The sequence below is a fragment of the Mesoplodon densirostris genome, chromosome 6, assembly GCF_025265405.1.
Source record: "Mesoplodon densirostris isolate mMesDen1 chromosome 6, mMesDen1 primary haplotype, whole genome shotgun sequence".
Lineage (NCBI taxonomy): Eukaryota > Metazoa > Chordata > Mammalia > Artiodactyla > Ziphiidae > Mesoplodon > Mesoplodon densirostris.
The window spans coordinates 125160493-125175287 of NC_082666.1; the positions used below are offsets into that span (position 1 = coordinate 125160493).

At 43.8% G+C, this 14795-nt stretch overlaps 1 protein-coding gene across 6 annotated transcripts in view; it reads left to right on the forward strand.

The window, feature by feature from the left end:
• The window catches only part of EXTL3 (exostosin like glycosyltransferase 3), a 131650-nt gene that overhangs the window by 89329 nt on the left and 27526 nt on the right, over positions 1-14795 (forward strand). For all 6 annotated transcript variants that reach the window (XM_060102617.1, XM_060102616.1, XM_060102621.1 and 3 more), the window contains one exon: positions 12537-12664. In XM_060102617.1, coding sequence (XP_059958600.1) covers positions 12537-12664 — 128 coding nt within the window. The remainder of the gene's footprint in view (positions 1-12536; positions 12665-14795) is intronic.

Consider the following 14795-nt stretch of genomic DNA (forward strand, 5'->3'; position numbering starts at 1 on the left):
TTCCTGGACCGGGGCACGAACCCGTGTCCCCTGCATCGGCAGGTGGACTCTCAACCACTGCGCCACCAGGGAAGCCCTCTACAAACTTTTGATCCCAGAATTTATCGTGTATATTAAGAAAGTGCTGAACGGGGAGATTTTTTTTTATTGACGTCTTCCCAAATACATTTCACTTATTTTCTTAGTTACAACTTTTTTTTTTTTTTTTTTTTTTTTTTTTTGTGGTATGCGGGCCTCTCACTGTTGTGGCCTCCCCCGTCGCGGAGCACAGGCTCCGGACGCGCAGGCTCCGGACGCGCAGGCTCAGCGGCCATGGCTCACGGGCCCAGCCGCTCCGCGGCATATGGGATCCTCCCAGACCGGGGCACGAACCCGTATCCCCTGCATCGGCAGGCGGACTCTCAACCACTTGCGCCACCAGGGAGGCCCTAGTTACAACTTTTTGAATGTCATTGAAATTTAAAAAAAAAAAAAATTGTTCTGTGAAAGGTAGATGCTACTCAGATAGAATAATAAAGCAGCCTTTGTTTTCCATTTTCCTGAGTTTTCTTTGAATTTGATAGGGATGTAGAGAAGCTGATGCCACCACAGTTAACAGCGACTGAAATTCGTCCGAGAACTTACCAGAACTAATCCTTCCTTTTAACTCTGGTGGGAAATAAGTAGTCCTCTTTGATTACTGGGTAGCTCATTGCAACAATACAATGCCTAGTCAGAAAATGCCAGAGACTTTCCAAATGGGCTGTTTTTTTTTGTTTTTTTGTTTTTTTTTTTTTGGCGTTACGCGGGCCTCTCACTGTTGTGGCCTCTCCCGTTGCGGAGCACAGGCTCTGGACGCGCAGGCCCAGCGGCCATGGCTCATGGGCCCAGCCACTCCGCGGCATGTGGGATCCTCCCGGATCGGGGCACGAACCCGTGTTCCCTGCATTGGCAGGCGGACTCTCAACCACTGCGCCACCAGGGAAGCCCCCAAATGGGCTGTTTTTGAATAGCTTGTTCATATACACATTTTTTTCAGGTTCTTCTGAAAAAGAAAAAACACTTTCAAGCTGGACAGTTTCACTCCATTCTCTAAATATTTGGACTGTTTTCTATTTAAGAGAGGCAGTTTTTTTTGGGCAGCAGTTGAATTGTCAACCTCTTGGGCATAGAGTCAACACTACCCAGGTATCAGGGCTACAAGGGACTGGCAGCTCTCCCCTGTGGGAGAATGGCACTGTTATGAAGCATCTCAGAGTGGATTGTCCACCGAGGGTGAAGACCTGACCTATCCATTATGTTACAGTTAACAGGTCTTTGTAAAGTTAGCAGCAGAGTGGTTCCCAGGCAGTCTGTCCGATTCCAGTCCTTCAGGGAAAATGATTTGAAATGAGCATTTTGGCTAAAAGAATCAACCCACGAACCTACATGCCATTTCTGAAAATCCTGGGCAGTTTGTGCTTCTCTTCTGCTCAGGGTGCCGGCAGCACAGTGGGCATGATCGCTAGCTGTTTGTGTAAGGAAAGAGGGGTTGTCTTAGGGGGTACCTGCTGGGCTTAATATGTTAAAATCCCTCATTCTTTTCTATTACTTACATAACAAAGGGGAAACGACCTCGGGTCTGGCTTAGAGTAAATGTGATCTTCAGGGCCACCCTCCTGCCCCAAATGCTTTATGTAAAGGGCATTTCAGCTCACATGGGGTAGGGCCTGGGCGTGGTGACAGTACTGCCCCCAGGGGGATGGGGTGTATGTGCCACCAGCTGCAGGGGCCTCTCACCTGAATGGTGTGGCACGGCTGCTCTCTCGCCGTCTCTTGCCTGTTTTCTGAATAGTCGAATTCCTTAGCTCCTGGAGCAGAAGACATGAATGTTTAATGGACGTCAGATGGAGGGTAGCGTTGTGCCGGGAGTTTGTTTTTTTTTTTTTTTTTTTTTTTTTTGCGGTACGTGGGCCTGTCACCGCTGTGGCCTCTCCCGTTGCGGAGCACAGGCTCCGGACGCGCAGGCTCAGCGGCCATGGCGCACGGGCCTAGCCGCTCCGCGGCATGTGGGATCTTCCCGGACCGGGACACGAACCCGCGTCCCCTGCATCGGCAGGCGGACTCTCCACCACTGCGCCACCAGGGAAGCCCATGTGCCGGGAGTTTTGAAGGCTGTCTTTTGAAAAACTCCCTACTAGGTGGGGAGGCCACCACTTTCATGCATCTTAAAGATTTTCCCTTGTTTCCAGGCCTCCATTCTTTGAAATGATATGTCAGTGATTTCTCAAATGTTTGTTTCCCTGTATGTAATGTGTTGTTTTTCTCTGGCTGCTTTCAAGACTTTTTCTTTAAATTTGGTTTTCAGCAGTTTGACTGTGATATACCTCTGCATGGTTTTCTTTGACTTGTGTTTTGATTGGGGTTCACTAAGGCTCTTGAGTCTAGTAATGTATGTTTTTTTAAATCATATTTTGGGGAATTTTTATTCAGTATTTGTTCAGATATTTTTCTGTCCCATTCCTGCCCTCCTTTTCTTGGGGACTCCGTTCTATGTATATTAGACATTTTGATGTTGTCCCACAGTCTTCAGTGGCTCTGTTCATTTTTTTAAAATCTTTTTTATCTTTGACAGTTTCTGTTGATCTGTCATCAAGTTTACTGACTTGTGTCTACACTTCTCTTAAGCTCATTGAGTCAGTTTTAAATTTCAGATACTATATTTTCCAGTTCCAGAATTTCCATGTTTTTAAGAATAACAGTTTGTTTCTCTGCTGAGATTTCCTGTTTTGTTTTTGTTTTTTTCCCATTCTGAGTATGCTTTCCTTCATTGAGCACAGTTATGATAGCTACTTTAACATCTTAGTCTGCTAATTCCAACATATGGGTCATTTGAGTATTTGCTGTAATTGAGTTTTTTTTTTTTCCTGAGGACTGGGTCATGTTTTTCTGGTTCTTTGTACATCACATCCAACAGTTTTGTATTAGACATTGTGAATGTTCTGAAGACTGTGGATTTTGTTTTATTTCTCTGAAAAGTGTTGAGATTTTAGTTTTAGCAGGCAGTTAATTTGGTTGGACTCACACTGCACGTTCTCTCTCGAGTGGCAACGCAAATGTTAGTTCAGCCCTTTTGTCTTTAGCTGGTCTGCTTGCAAACAGCGTCAAGCATGCATGGTTCAGGGGTGGCCCGGAGACTGGGCAGTTTATACACGGTATGTGGAGCTCCCCCTATCTGGCTCTCTCCATGCTGGAATCTCCTTTCTTCCAGGGGCTGTGGTTGCCCCAGACTCTTTTCCTCATTCTTCAGGCCAGAAAGACTTGGGTGTTGTATGCGAGTTTAAGCTGTCTTGCATGGTACCGACTTCGGCGTCCTCTCAGGGCAAAAGCAACAGTGAGTCTCCCCGTGTCAGTAATTCCTTCCTACATTTCAGCTCGCCTTCACAATTTGTTGCCTTCTGCTCACTATCTAGTGCTTTCAGGTAATGCTTTTTTGGTATTTTTGTCCAGAGTTTACGTTACCCGTCTTCAGGAGGCTGGGTCTGGGTGGGGCTTTTTCAGCCATCCTGGAAGCAGGAGCCTCCAGGTGGTCTCTTTCTGGATGCATGGCCCCGCCCAGAATTTTGGTTCAAGTTAGTACTTTATTCTGACCAGTTAACACATCTTCTTCACTTTGCTTTATAGTCTAGAAAATTGTACTAAATGGGTGGCCTTGCTGGAGCGTTTACTGGAAATGAGACGTGAACATCTGTCCTTTTGGAGTTTTCACACGTGGGCTGTTACGAAGGGGACGTTGTCATTCACAGTGTAGTCTTGCCCACTCAAAACATTGCCCATCTGTACGCTACGTACTCACTTCTTTCTCAGTCTTGTGACAGCCAGGCCCTTGATTCTTAATTTCTAGTTCTCTTTGTAAAGGGTACAGCTCATTTACACAGGGAGCCTGGGAGGGCCTTTTTGAAGAGGTGATGTTTGAGCAGAAGCCTGAAGGATGTGAGAGAATGGACCACGTACATTCTGGAGGAATATACAGAGAACGGCAGGTGCAAGAGGCTTGTTGGGTTCAGGACATGGCAGGGGGACCCAGTGTATTGGGGGTGGATCGAGTGGAGAGTTTGAGCGGGTCAGAGGAGGCAGAGGCCAGCACATGTAGACCATGGTAAGGATTCCAGGTTTTATTCTCAGCACGTGAGGGTGCCAGCAGAGGGTTTTGAGCAGGGAGAAATATGGTATGTGTGCGACCGTGGGGAAAAGAGCAGGAACAGTTCAAAGGCTATTGCAGTAGCCCAGGTGAGGGGTGCCAGCGGCTTGGACGGGGCAGTCGTGGTGGAGGTGGTGACTCAGAGATAAGCTGTCACGCCGCTCTGGGAGACTCCGAGGTCTCTGGAGGTGAGGCCAGAATGTGCCATGTTTCCAAAATGAAAACTGTAGAGATACGAGGTGATTTTTTTGAGCTCTTTTCCCTCTTTCCCAGCCCTTGATACTAGAAGTGAACAAGGAGAGTTCTGTTTTGGGAACCTAATGTCATGCCAGCGTAGTTATTTTAGTAGTGTGGCCCCAGTAGTCTACTAAGGAAGACTGGAAGAGAAACTGGCTGTGTCGTCAGTTCAGTCATTAAGATTCAGGCTTGGGCCTCTGCCAGCCGGGCAGTTAAAGGCTTTATTTCTGGCTGGACCTCAGGCAAGAGTAGAGATAATTCTAAAGCCTTATTCTTTAGAAAGTTGATAACGTTTTATTTTTTTTTTTTGTCTGTGCCCACTCTACTTTTAAAAATATTACTTGAATGTGTCAGATACTAATTTTCTAAATTTGTGATTTCTAGGCAAAGCTAACAGGAAAAACCTTGTCCAGTTTCTCTAGGTCCAAGATTGTACAAAGTCTGGTGAATTCACCAGGTATTGGTATGTCTGGGTTTTAAAATTTTTTTTATTTAATTTATTTATTTTTGGCTGCGTTGGGTCTTCATTGCTGTGCACGGGCTTTCTCTAGTGGCGGAGAGCAGGGGCTACTCTTCATTGGTGCTCAGGCTTCTCATTGTGGTGGCTTCTCTTGTGGCAGAGCACGGGCTCTAGGCTCATGGGCTTCAGTGGTTGTGGCTCGCGGGCTCTAGAGCGCAGGCTCAGTAGTTGTGGCGCACAGGCTTAGTTGCTCTGCGGCATGTGGGATCTTCCTGGACCAGGGCTCGAACCCGTGTCCCCTGCATTGGCAGGCGGATTCTTAACCGCTGCGCCCCCAGGGAAGCCCTGGGGTTTTTTTGTTCGTTTACAATATTTTACTTAATAATCAGGTGGCTACAGTTATAGCTTTCTTTTTCTGTTTGAGAATGGGCTATGGCTGTGAAGAATTATATAAAACTAAGTTACCAGAAATCAGAAATTAATAGCAAATATTATAGATGTGTGATATAAAGGAATTGCTGAAAAGTCATGTTGCATAAATGATTTACTAACTGCAGTAAATCAGTTCTTTAGATAATGTCCCCCCTCTTAGTTTATATGTACTCTTTTTTACGAATTCAAAGTAAGGGATCTGAGACAGAATTTTATTGCTTTAGGTCACTTGACTAATTAATACCTAAATTAGAACTTAGGTATTAATTCCTAGTTCAGTGCATATTTTTCTTTTTTCACCAAATCTAAGTTTCTTGGAAAGGCACAGCGTGTGTGTGTGTGTGTGTGTGTGTGTGTGTTTGTGTGCACGCATATATATATATGCACACACACATATACACACACACACATACATAGATACATAGTATATATATTTTACAAATTAAAGTAGGAAGAGGTTTTACTAATCTCATGTAATTGCTAACATTTTTTGAGCTTTTTTTTTTTTTTTTTGTGGTACGCGGGCCTCTCACTGTTGTGGCCTCTCCCGTTGCGGAGCACAGGCTCCGGACGTGCAGGCTCAGCGGCCATGGCTCACGGGCCCAGCCGCTCTGCAGCATGTGGGATCCTCCCAGACCGGGGTACGAACCCGTGTCCCCTGCATCGGCAGGCGGACTCTCAACCACTGCGCCACCAGGGAAGCCCCTGAGCATTTTTAATGTGCTAGGTAGGCACTGTGTCATGCTGTTTATATGCATTCTCTCATTTGGTGGTGAACCTGTAACCTATGCTGTTTTACCTACAGTTTCACAGGGATCATTGGCAACCTTTTCTCTTATAAGTTGAGACAGTCTTATCTCATAACCTAAAACATGTACTGTTTTGTTTTATAGTGCATTAGACTCAAATTTAAAGTTATAAATGGAAAACCAGTTTGCTGTGTTGCCTTCTTATTCCTTTTCCTTCCTTCTTTGCATTTCCCAGTTTCTTGCCCCTACCACTCTGTTTATTGAATGAATGAGCTCCTTGAAAAATCAAGAAGTTTTGGTGCTGCTTCTTTTTCAGTTGTCTTTTCTGTTGATAACTCTCCACCCAGTCACCTCAAGCTCTGTTTCACATGGGTCCTCACAAGTAGGTACACATGACCATGTGCTTCCTCTTGGACCTCATTTTCTTGCTTCCTGAGCTCTATGATGGGTTACTTTTTCAAGTTAGAGGAAAGGGGGGATGGAGAACAATTAGTTGTTGTTTACCTTTATTGCCTGTAGGATGGCTTGACATAAAGTTCATTACAGATTCATTACAGAAGTGTACTATGCACGTGCATGTATTGTTGGAGATTGTTGGGTTTGGCTGGGCAAAATTTGATCTTAAAGAGAAAAAGGACAACATTATGCATGTAGTTAAGTTGATGAATTTAGTAGGTGGCATTATGTGTTTGTATGGTGCTTTATAGTGTCCACGTACATTTTCAAATTTTACTACTTCTCACGTAGTGTTCTACTTTTTAGTGTTCTCTGCTCTTGATCTGCTGTATGACTTAGGTTGCTTCACTTAATCTCTTTCATGTCCTATTTTTCTTTCCTACCAACTTCAGAGACCTGCCTATGGCTCGTCATGAGCTGCTTTCCAAAAGATTCCATATTTAGGTAGTTCTTCCATTTGAATCCAGGTTCATTATTCTGCTTCACTTGAGCAACTTTCACACTAAATTGTTGAGATGTTCCATTGTTCCTTGTAAATAGCAATAACTACCTACATTTTCATCCCTTAGATATTGAGAAACTTGCTATTAATTGGGACTCAGACTTATCATGGTAGCTAATTAAATACTTATGATGTGAATTGATACTTGGCTAATTAATGTGGATTTGCTGATTCTGCCTGGATTTAGAAACCAAATGCCTGGTTAACACACTAGGAGAAAGGACCCTATTCGAGTAGCAGTTCTTTTTTTTTTTGTGTGCTGTACGCGGGCCTCTCACTGCTGTGGCCTCTCCCGTTGCGAAGCACAGGCTCCGGACGCGCAGGCCCAGCGGCCATGGCTCACGGGCCCAGCCGCTCCGTGGCATGTGGGATCTTCCCAGACCGGGGCACGAACCTGTGTCCCCTGCATCGGCAGGCGGACTCTCAACCACTGCGCCACCAGGGAAGCCCTGATTGATTTTTGATCGTGCATACGCTTTATACATTTGCACACGGTAGGGTTCTAGGCCATGCTTGTTGGACTGTTCCGCTGATGATGAAAAGAAGGGCGCCTTCATGAATGATGGTGAACAGAGAACTAGGGAGACATCATCAGGGAGTGTTGTGTGTGGAACAGGAAAAATGAGCGTTAGTGAGCACCGCTTCTGGCCTGTTGTAGACTGATGGATTTTTTTTGCTGTAGAAAACTAGATACTGAGAGGATTCAGTATATCCAGTATTTATGGTTTTGATATAAACTTCTCAAGTCTTTATTCTGTATTCTGAAAATAGGATGGACAGGGCCAAATTAGGTCCTATTTCCTGTTTCTTCGTTGATTCATTCATCTATAAAACACTTGTTGAACATCTGCTGCATGCCCGGCACTGTGCTCTATACGTTCTAGTCAGTGTCATACCAGTACTTAAATCAGTAACTTGAAGGTCAGTCTTCAAGTTCACAAGTTACTAGGCTATAATCATAAGGCACGAAAGAAATAGCCACTGTTGAGGGAAGGGGGGAGCGTTGTTTTAATTTGGAAAAAACCAAAATAACATCAACAAAAATGAGACTATTTCCTAAATGTGACATACTACTTCTGGTTGACTCATTTCTTTCACATTTGATCTGCCATTTCTCAGATCTGCCTTTTCTCAGATCCTTTCTCAGATCCTTAGAGGCCAATGCTGATCTGCATGTCTGCATTACAAATATTGGAATCTTTTCGTTGTTCTGATTTTGCTGCCAGAAAGGATAACGGTTGGTTTTCTTGGCTTTTGTCTAGCCATTAAACACTATAGCTCTGAAGCAAATTTGGTAGAAGAAAGCTTTTACTCCCCTCACCCTTTAATTTTAGTTTGTATTTGCAAACTTTGTAAGGTGGAAATCTCTTGGTTTATGGGGAAAAGGTGATTGTGCTCAAATTACGAGTTACATTTATTCAGAGTTTGCTTCACTGTCTCCTGGTGGTTGGCTCTAAATCAGGGTGTCTCAACGGTGACAGGAACATTTGGGCTGGATAATTCTGTTTCAGGGGGCCGTCCTGTGCACTGTAGGATCTAGCAGCATCCCTGGCCTCTGCCCACTACATGCAAGAAACTCCCCCCGGCCCCCCAAGTTGTGACAACCAACAATGTCCACAGATATTGTCAAATGTCTCTTGGGGGGCAAAATCGCTCCTAGCTGAGAACCACCACTCCGAATCCTTAAAGCAGACCTACTGACCACAGTTGTTTGTGAGCTAACCACAAGTAAGCTGCTGCCGTACTTGACGTTGTGTTTCTCTGAATCCTTAAAAGTTCTTCTGTTATTCTGATGGCTGTTGTTTCAGTTCCCTAATCCTGGGGATCTTACTGTCATCCCAGAGGAGTTGTGCCAGGATGAGCAGAGATGATGGTACATGTCGTGTATTCCTGGAATTCAGAAGACTTGTTCTTAATGGACCTGCCCCTTAATGGACTTTAATAGACTTTCTCAGAAAAGCTGCATGTGAAATCTAGGCCAACACATATTTGATATGAGGCCTTCAGCTCTAAGTCTTCCAAAGGACAAGCAGGTCTTCTTGATTGGATTTACTATGTAATTAGACAAAAAGTTTGGCTATGTTCTAGGTATCAAATCATGATCATGTTAGTTTTTAATTGTTGTTTCTTGTTTTTATTTATTTAGAAATTTTATTTATTTATTTATTTATTTTTGGCTGTGTTAGGTCTTCGTTGCTGCACACGGGCTTTCTTTAGTTGTGGCGACCGGGGCTACTCTTGGTCGCGGTGTGCAGCCTTCTCGTTGCAGTGGCTTCTCTTGTTTCGGAGCACGGGCCCTAGGCACGCGGGCTTCAGGAGTTGTGTCACAAGGGCTCAGTAGTTGTGGCTCACGGGCTCTAGAGCGCAGGCTCAGTAGTTGTGGTGCACAGGCTTAGTTTCTCTGTGGCATGTGGGATCTTCCTGGACCAGGGCTCGAACCCGTGTTCCCTGCACTGGCAGGTGGATTCTTAACCACTGCGCCACCTGGGAAGCCCTTGTATCTTGTTTTTAGACTAAGAGGTTTTTTGTAGGCTTGTCAAGTTTGGCTGATAAACAACTTGCATTTTTGCACACAACATGGTGCTGTGACGATTTAGCAGAGAGGTTGCTTTCTTACGTTCGTACACATGACAAGTGGTAGAATTGGAATCTGAACGCAAGTTTTTCTGGTTGACTTCAAAGCCATCCTTTTTCCTCTGTACCAGCGCCTCTCAAAATTTAATGTGCATAGGACTCGGGGATCGTGTTAAAATGCAGATCGGTCCTGACTTGGGAGGTTTAGGGAGGGCTTCATTTCTAGCAGAGTCCCAGATGATGCCCGTGTTGCTGGTCTTTGGATTATATTTTGAGTACTGGAGCTCTGTACTATGTCCATGGATTGTTAATTGTGCTGTAGGTAATCCTCCTGGTGGTTAACTCACAAAATTGGTCATCTACAATTGAATATTCAAGAATTGGATGTTTCACTGATTTTCTTTCTCATTTTAAGCTATGTGTATTCCCTGGTAGAGCTGAGGGACAGCTGTACTCACCTGAACTGGCAGCGTTGCAGGTCTGTGTTCAGTGAATGCTGGGCACATCAGGACAGTCACATGAATGACCCGAGGGAAGCTTGTGGGGCAAGCGTTTGAGTGAACAGCTGCCGTAGTCTGCTGATTCTGGGGTGGGCGTTAGTTTACATTTCCACATCTCTGAAATTGGGTGTCTCCTAAGATAGACAGCATTTTACCATCACCAAGGTTGGCATTTGTCTTCGGCTACTTCTGGCCACCCTCCCACTCCCTGGGGTAGAGCCGGGCGGATACCGCGGTGAGCACGTGGCCTTCTCCGCCTTCTTGCCTCTCTGTTTCCTGACCCAGGGTTCAGTGCCTGTGTTCTGTCACTGCTGAACCCGAGCTTGGGAGGTCTGGGCTACAAGCTCAGGGATTTTTATATTGGTCAAAAGTGCTGCAGGGCAGGCCTTCCCTGGTGGCGCAGTGGTTGAGAGTCCGCCTGCCGATGCAGGGCACATGGGTTCGTGCCCCGGTCCGCGAGGATCCCACATGCTGCAGAGCGGCTGGGCCCGTGAGCCATGGCCACTGAGCCTGCGCGTCCAGAGCCTGTGCTCCACAACGGGAGAGGCCACAAGAGTGAGAGGCCCGCGTACCGCAAAAAAAAAAAAAAAAAAAAAAAAAAATGTGCTGCAGGGCAAGATGGGTTTCTCTGCCTATTGCTTGGCTCTCTGTAGTAGCAAATCTGTTAACAGATTTTTCCTTGTCTTGGTAGGAACTCCTCCAGAACTGAGGCAAAGTTTTAAAAAGCTCTTTAGTAAACATTCTAAACGATAAACTATTTCACATCTTTCTTGTTTGGCAGCATTTTTATTTCTTGATGGTACACAAATTAATAATACATTTTCCATGGGGCTTTCGTTGGATGAGATTTATGAACTTAATCGAAGTTTAGCAGAGAAGCACTGAGCTGGAGTTGGGGTTATTAGTTAGAGTCTAGCTCTGCCAGTTGCCCGTCGTCCACGTGTGAAGTGAAAGTTGACTGCTCTCCAAGGCCCTTCTGGCTCTGAACTAATTGGATTCTAAGTGTGCTAGAATGAATTAATTGAAACATGACGACTCTGCCTTAAGAACACAGAAGAAGTGATTACTTTTGACGAGGCTGGGGAGTGACAGGAGGCATCTGAACTGGGTCTCCAGGGGGAGAATAATTGTAGAGGAATAGGAGAAAGAGTATTTTTTTTTTTTTTTCTTTTTGCGGTATGTGGGCCTCTCACTGTTGTGGCCTCTCCCGTTGCGGAGCACAGGCTCCGGATGCGCAGGCCCAGCGGCCATGGCTCACGGGCCCAGCCGCTCCGCGGCATATGGGATCCTCCCAGACCGGGGCACGAACCCGTATCCCCTGCATCGGCAGGCGGACTCTTAACGACTGCGCCACCAGGGAGGCCCGAGAAAGAGTATTTTAAACTGAAGCGACGGTACTTGTGAGGTCGTGGGAGTAGCTTTGAAACCATTCATGAACTTTTAGACTCTGGATAAAATTACATTCCTTATGCCACGTGGAGGTTAGCCTCATCACAAGTAAAGTGTTTTGTTAAAAGTAAGATGACCCTTCTTGGCTTTCCAAAAAGGTGATTGCTCAAGAAGTTCTCTTTGTTTCTGGTTTTTGAGAATAAAATGATGGTTCCTCATTAGCTGGATTAATTAGGTATAGAAACCATAAAAATAAAATGAGCTATCAAAGTACAGAGTATGTTCATCCTTGTTTATTTGAGTTATCAGGGACAAGGTGAATAATAAAGCTACTACCTATGTTACAGTAAACTATGCTTATTTTAAAAAATAATTTTTAAAATCATAATGTAGTTCTACCATTTGGGCACTAATCTTTGTTTTGTGAAGAAATTACTGCTTTTCATAGTGGGTCATTTTGGATAGAGATTCTTTGAATTGGGAATTTCTTTGGACACAAAAGCTGTTTTACCTGATCAGGTACACCTTGAAAGAAAAACCTCTTGTAAGTGTAGTCAGTGTTGCAGGTAGGAATTGGAAAAGTGAAGTAATAATTAATTAACCTCAACCGGATGGACTGTCCTTTGTTCTTTTATACCAAAAAGAAAGGCCTTAAAATTGGGGGTCAGAAATGACATAGACTCAAGGGAGTTCTGAGTTTGGTGTTAAAGGGGATTCCAGGGCTGAGAATCATCATCTCAGTTCTACTGTGCCACCTTGTGTTCTCTTGGGAAACTTATTTTAATTTCCCTAGACTGTGTGGATTGCATACGTAAAATAATCCTCAGCTTTAGCTTGTTTCACAGAAAAATTAGTTAGCAAATGAATACAGCTTAAAATGTGAAATCTTTATACATTTGCTGAAGTATGAGGCAATTTCTGTTCCGAAAAGGCATATGCTAGATTTTACAAGTGGTAGGTAAGCAGGCGAAATTATTCAGGATGTTGAGCCACAGTCTGCTTTGACCTAAAGGCAGTTTTGCTTTTGCATTGAATGATGCAGCCTTGACCGTTACGTGCTTTTCCTTCCTCTTTACAGGTGGTCCGTACTGAGAAGAACAGTTTGAACAATCGATTCCTGCCCTGGAATGAAATCGAGACAGAGGCCATCCTGTCTATCGATGATGACGCTCACCTCCGCCACGATGAAATCATGTTTGGCTTTCGGTGAGGAGCTGATTTTCAATCTTGAAACACTTTTGTTTGCAAGTGACAGGAAACTAACTCCTAACTCAAAACCTGGATAAGGCAGCCAAATGAATTTCATAGCTGCTAGTAACTGAGACATCTTATTGGGCTTAAATATCCCACTTTGAGGGAACAGTACAGGTGAGAGAATGGAGTAGATCAGGGCCACTCAGAGTGTGTCCTGGACTGGTACGCCGGCCCATGAACAGTTTATTACCTGTCCACAGTGAGGTAAGTACAAAAATTGAGAGTAGGCATTTAGAAACTTTAAAATGCTTTGATATTTACCATGACATCCAAGTGTGAACTTTTTTCTTGTAATTCATGTTTTGAGTAACATTAATTGAGTATAATTCATACATCATACAGTTCACTCATTTAAGTGTACCATTCAGTGGTTTTTAGTATATTTACAGAGTTGTGCAACCATCACCATAATCTAGTTTAGAAATCTTCATTACCCCCAAAAGAAATCCTGTACCCATTAGCAGTCATTCCCCATTTTTCTCCAACTCCTCTGAGACCTTGGCAACCATTAATGTACTTTGTTTCTCTGTAAATTTGCCTTTTACAGACATTCCATATACATGGTACCACATAATATGTGCTCTTGGTAACGGGTTTCTTTCACTTAACATAGTGTTTTCAAGGTTCATCCATCTTGTATGGGTGTACACATTTTGTTTGTCCATTTATCCATTGATGGACATTTGGGTTGTTTCTACTCCTTGGCTGTTGTGATTAGTGCTGCTGTGAACATTCATGTACAAGTTTGTATATGAACATTTCCTTTCTCTTAGATATATACCTTGGAGTGGAATTGCTGGATCATATAGTATCTCTTCGTTTAACATTTTGAGGAACTACGCTCCTGTTTTCCAAAGTGGCTGCACCATTTTATATTGTACCAGCAGTGAATAAGGGTTCTATTTTCTCCACATCCTTGTCAACACTTGTTATTTTCCATTTTTTCTTATTTATAGCCCTCCTACTGGGTGTGAAGTGGTATTTCAGTGTAGTTTTGATTTGCATTTCCCTAATGACTCATGATATTGGCTATCTTTTCATGTGCTTCATAACAATTTATGTATCTTCTTTGAAGAAACGTCTATTGAGATCCTTTGCCCATTGTTATTTGGGTTGTGTTTTTATTGTTGAGTTGTAAGAGTTCTCTGTATATTCTAGATCCAAGTCCCTTATCAGAGATGCGATTCGCCAATTTTTTCTCCTATTCTGTGGGTTGTCATTTCACTTTCTTGATGGTGTCCTTCAAAGCACAAAAACTTCTCATTTTAATGAAGTCCCGTTTGTCTATGTTTTCTTTGGTTACTTGAGCTTTTGGTGTCATATGTAAGAAACCATGCGATTCATTTTTATTGTATTTTACAAAAGCATGAATAAGCCAGGGGAACAATACTTGTTTGCCACAGATATTTTGAGAAGCACTGGAGTAGATATCCTTGGAGATCTTGTTCAAATTAAGTATAGATCCAGGATGGAGAACTCTTTTTCTCTGTGCTTTTCCATTCACTGAAATCCTGGCCTGACCTCTAGCTTCCTTTGGTTTAAGTGGATAAGTGCAGATGCTCAGATGAAAGGAGCAGCGGCTTTATTGCTGTATTTGTCTTAGGTCCATCTATAAAGAATTATTTGACATATTTCTGACAGATCAGAACATCTGTTCTTCCTCTCCCTCACCCAGCCTCTCATTTCCTTTGACTTCTTCCTCCTACTATATTACTGAGGCAGGAGTCTATTGTTAGCAGTGATAAAAATCCCACTGGAATGTGTTCCTTTGTACCATGACCGTAAGAAGCCAGCTCTCTTTACTTGTTTTTATGAAAGGAAAAAAAGCCATGTGATGGTTCCAGAAATGGGCTTTTGCCATCACAGTTGTCGTTATTGGTGGTGGTGGGGAGGAGAGGGAAGGTGGTGTATTTCTGATACAGCATGATGCAGTCTAGAGCATGCTAAAGGACTGGGAGCTGTGAACAGAGTCATGGGATGTTAACAGGAGAATTGCCAATCAGCTCTAGATCCCAAGAATGATTAGATAAAGGGTCCTGCTTTGATGAGTTTGAAGCTTATTAAGATAGCTGGCACTTGCTAT